Below are 5,314 nucleotides of genomic sequence, written 5' to 3'. Positions count from 1 at the left end.
TTGCCATGCAAACCCAATAAAAACACATTTCACTTTATCTGCTGTTATGGAGCAGCATTTATTCTGTCAATGAAAAGCCAATCTAGGATAACAGCCAATGAACAGTACAGAAAAGGTTGCTGCTGGTGCAACTGGGATGGATGATTGATGCAACATACAATAAAAGTCACTCAAGTTTTTTAGGATACTGGTATCATACGTTCCAAGAAACCTAAGGCCAGATAATGAATATTGCTTTTTCACACAATTTATGTTGCACAGACCTTTCAGATCCACACCAAAGCAGCTGCATTTTCTTCACTGCTTTCCATCATTTTGCAACTCCAGCTTCATAAGCTGGTCCTCGAACTTTTGAATGTCTACTTGATGCTTCATTAGGAACTTCCCATTTAAATGAAAAACAGGTATGTCATATTTGTATTTATCATACCACGCTGAGTTCTCTGGAAGGGTAATATCCACCTCCTGCAAAATAAACTGTGACAGAAAACAAATATGTTAGCACCTGTTGGACGCTGAAAAACAATACCTCCTTGTCTTTTGATGGGTATTTTCTTCAGAAATGCAAGGCTGTTTTCCTGGTGGTTTTGGATTTATTCTTCCATGTTGTACAGAATTGCCCATTCTGTGGGTAGCAAATGTATGCAGCCACAATTGTTGGCTGCGTGTCCGCAAAGGACTCTCTCTCTAGTCCAGGATGGTATTCTTGATCCTCTGTGCAGAACTGCTCTCCTGTGAGCGCCAACCACAATACATATGCAGATGGCAACACAACAGCTGCCTGTTAGGCAGCAGAGTGCAACACCTCTTAATGCTCTGTTAATGGTTTCTTCCTTCAAGAAAAAGATCAAAACCATGAATGGCAAAAATTGCAATCATATATAGTTCAAATATTTGAAGCCCCACTTACTAACATCCTCCTCAAATGATATCATTACCTGGCTCTTAAAAGTTGCAAAATCCTCTATCAGGCAAGGCAATAGTATTTACAAAAGCAGTGATTTTAAAAACTACTGCAACAAGGTGTATATTGCTTTAGTTTGCCAATACTCCTTTGAGTAGCATTGTTGCAAAATGATTTTGGATAATGAGTTTTGTGGAAATCAGTGCTGAAATTGCCTTGAAGAGGTCACTCATGAAAGGATAATGATTGCAAAAAAATCCAAGCAATTTTCTTTTACAAAGGAAGAATCCTGATTAACTGTTTTTCTATATAGAAAATGTATACAGTAGTGCAATACATTACCCTTCTCCTATATGGCTCAAGCACTTCTTTAGCTTCATCACATAGAGGGCATGGTTTCTAAAGGAAAATATTCAGACCAACTTAAAGCATACAGTAAAACACACAGATCATTTGCACTGTAAAGTAACATTCACAGACAGGAATGATCATTACTCTAAATGTGGGTTCCCTCCCTCACACCACCCTGCCTTTCTGTTTTCTAAATTTTTACTTTATCCATGCAGCATGGATGAAAAAAAAATAAACTATTCAGACACAGAATTTAATTATTTCTCATTTGCTATTGTTTTTCTCATGGTGCAAATTAACCGTTTTCAACGGCTCTTCTAAAGGTTGATTCAAGGGCATGGTTTGGAAAGTCATAAAGCAGCAATAAATATTCAAAGTATTGTCATCACCAGCTGAAAATAACGGCAGGTACCACTCTTGATAAAAGAATTTCCCTTGATAGAAGGGGAATGAGGAAGTCACATGAGTAATTTCTATCTGTTTCAGACTGAGTCACTTGGGTCAGTTCAAATAGCAAAAGAAGGTGACTTAAGATAACCTGGCTGACTTTGCCTGAAAGGAATTAAGCATGATCCTCCAACCTGCAGAGCTGGGAGAGAGCTGGCAGTCCAGCAGAGAGAGCTGGCAAACAGTTGCAGTGTTTTGACCTGTGATGGAGTCAAAGAAAAACTGTCATTCTTGAAAACTCCCCAGTCTTCCACTACAGTTATACAGCTGACTTCTGCTGACCATGCATCATGATCATTAGAGCAGTACATACCTAAAGAAGAGACTCACATGAAGGCATGTTGCTTCAGTGTTTGTAATGGCAGAATTTGGCCTATAATTCACATAGCAAAGTATACAGTGGTGAAGGTGATGGCTCTGTCCCTCTGCCTCTCAGAGGGATCTCAGAATAGGATCTTCTTTTCTCCCTCCCACTTAAAGTCTTCCTCAGGCTTCTTTAAACATGGAGTTAATCTGAAACAGCTCCTTCTTATTCCCACATGTGAATTAATTTGGATTAAATACTTTTAATTCACATCTAATCTAAATTGTCTTTCCCACATAGCCAAGTCCTTATGCTCTGAAAACCTATGCAAGATGCTAAAGATCAACAGTGCTGCTGTGCTCTTGCTAGTTCTTGTCACTTTTGGACAGCCTGATGTACCTGGTATTGGTGACTGAAAGGAACATCCCAGAATCCTGTGCATCAATTTTGTAACATGCCAGGCTCTTTACAAAGTAGGACATACTCGGTTCCCTGAGGCCTGTGGAGAGCTTTCTAACGTAACAGTCACATAAAAGCATTTGACAAACTGTTGACTCTTAGCAAAGAGTATGTTTTACTCCTGCTCTGATGGCAAGCTTAAGCACTCTGTGGTGCTAATAAGATTGGAACTGGTTTAAAATCAGATAGTGAACTACTTCAGCTAACAGTGAAATCTGTCTAAACAGTTCATTTATATTAGTACATATTTTTCAGTAGAACAGTAGGTCTCTGCCATCACTTGCTTTACATTAATTGTAATAGGCCTGCCTGAATAAGCTGTCTTGGACAACCTTCTCTCTCAGATGTATGCCATCTTGGTGGGCAAAAGGGACTCCTACTGCTGAGGCAGTAAAAATCCCTTCATCGTTACAAATGCTGTGCTGATACCTAGATCTGTTAGACAGTACATGTGGTGGAAGGAATAGTTTTATTTCTACACATCATTGCCATTTATGCTGCATACTTAGATGGCAATTTTGTGGTCATTTCAAACTGGCGCTGATGCTGAAGGAAGCAGACTCATCTTCCTGTCACTGCTTCTTTTGTGCTGGCGTAAGCACTCAAACAGCTGCACAGTAGAACTACACAGGAGAATTGATCTGAGTTAACTGTAACTTTCAAAAAAAAAAAGGGTTTTTTTAAGCTGAAGCAGTTGTTGCATGAATGCTTGTGTTGGCGTAAAAGGAGCCTTCAAGGGAAAAACCATTTGGCAGTACTAGCTTCTGTCAGTTTGAAGTGGCTGCAAAAGTCATCTCTCTCTCCTGCCTTCTCCTCCTTTTTTCTCCTTATTCTTAAAAATAGGAAGGATGGGAAAAGGAGTTAATTGGCATAAAAGAAGAGTGCAGATTAAATTTATTTTGAAATAGTCTGCATTTTGCTTTGCAATTGCCAGTGGTATTGGACATGAAAAACATTGTAAGTTAAAAACACATTCAACAAGAGGCCATTTTAGAGAACTACTTGAACTCTGCTATTAGAAAATTTGATATCATAGAGTGTCTTACTAGTTAGAAATTTTAAGATACAAAAATCATACAAAGAGCTTTTTCCAGTTATTAACCCAAAGGTAAGCTCATTATTCCCTACCTTATCACATTTGGATTATGAATGAATTGATGCTGAATCAGGCAGTGGGGCACAGAGCTGTAACTCTGAAGTATAGATCTCCTATGCATGCTATAGCATGCATTGCTCTGATTAATAAATAATAAAAGGTCACCATCTTTTTAACCTATTCATGTGTTACACAGTTTAAATCCTCCTTTATAGCTAGGGATGGAATGAAAAAACATCGTGCAGGAAGAGGAAATTATTTTAATTGCATCCATCGCCAACAAATACCGCCATACTGATGCCAACATTTTCAGCATTTCTAGATATTCTCCTCTTCAACACTACATCAACCTTATAAATGCAGCATTGCCCACCATATGCCATCTTATCTCAAAATGCAGAAGACCTCTGCAGATAACACAGGCTGTTGATGACAATTCATGGCAGGTGACAGTTCACAAATGACCATTCCTGCTCATTAGATCTGTTTTCTAAATATGGTTAAGAATCTGCTTGTGCAACAGACAAACCTTTGCCTGCATTTTATTCCTTTTAGCATTACACATCCAATAAAGCAAAAAGAGGGTAAAGCACAATCTACTTTTTCCTCGTGCGCTACCAACAATACTTAGATATATCTTCAGTCTCACAGGTAGTGCTGAAACTAAACATGAGTGCTTTGAAGAGCTTGCTTTGGCTGTTGATGCTTGTCCTGGGCAGATTATGTATAACAACTCATCTTTTTTCTCCATTTCCAGGATGAAACACTGGCAGTTAGAGAACAATTTTCAATTAGTAAGTGGACTGCAGTGCCACTGAGACATAACCATCTTGAAATATTAATTTGTTGGTGTAACTACTTGCTTGCTACAATGAGAGCAGGACTGTGCTGTAAAGCCTGGTGTAAAAGACACCCTGCCCAACACTACACAAATTTGAAGGGGACAAAAAGCATGGTCAAGCCATTTCATTTGGGATTCATGTACATCAAAGCTGATAAATATGCAGTCTTGCCTAGCTTTATTCTGTAAACAACCTTTACCTTGGTGAATAAAGTCAACACTGGCTTATTTGCGTTGGCTGAACAGAGTTGTCTCCCCAGTGGACTGGATGAATGTCTTGCTAGTTGCAGTGTTCTGCTCAGAAAACAAATCACCATCGTCCTGTTGAGGCAAAAATAAAATGTTTAATTGTTTTGTGGGAATTTATAGCTCATGAAATTTAATTTTAAGATAAATGTGATACTTCAATCACAGTTCTAAAATACACACAATCTAATCCTTTCCCCAGGATTTTTATGTTCACAGTATCAACACATTAATCAGAAAAATGGTTTACTATGCAGCAGGCCAGGAACATTGTGTAGCTCAAAAAAAACCATTTACAACACCAACAACTATGTTTTCTTACTGAAATGCCTCTTTTAAATTCCCTAACACAAATGCTGATACAAATGCATTATGCTGTTTCAACTGCATAGATGCCAGTAAGAATTACATGATATTAACAAAATGCAAAGTGCTGTGCTTTGAACCTCAGTAATCTTGCTGCGGTGCTTGATATATTCTACTTACTCAAAATTATTCCATCAAAAAACTAATCTGTACCTAATCAGAATATTAATATAATGCCTTCTGCAGTGAATAAAAAGCTGCAGCCAAGACGATTTAACTTGGTAATATTGAAAGCATGCACATTGCCCTGAGTCCTTCCTGCAACAGCAAATTCATTTATGAAAAACGTTGATGGGTTTG

General features: G+C 38.2%; 1 protein-coding gene across 1 annotated transcript; it reads right to left on the bottom strand.

Moving 5' to 3' along the window:
• Positions 1-297: 297 nt before the first annotated feature.
• Positions 298-4,719, bottom strand: LOC309415428 (glutaredoxin-like protein C5orf63 homolog; the record flags this gene model as incomplete). Its single annotated transcript, XM_082012951.1, has 3 exons — positions 298-477; positions 1,247-1,303; positions 4,603-4,719. The coding sequence occupies 3 exons, from the start codon at positions 4,717-4,719 to the stop codon at positions 298-300; spliced, it is 354 nt and encodes a 117-aa protein (XP_081869077.1).
• Positions 4,720-5,314: the final 595 nt, after the last annotated feature.

This window comes from Phaethon aethereus (genome assembly GCF_964289735.1).
Source record: "Phaethon aethereus genome assembly, chromosome: Z".
NCBI classification, from domain to species: Eukaryota; Metazoa; Chordata; class Aves; order Phaethontiformes; family Phaethontidae; genus Phaethon; species Phaethon aethereus.
The sequence above is the reverse complement of the archived record's forward strand: the minus strand, read 5'-3'. Positions and strand labels throughout refer to the sequence as shown.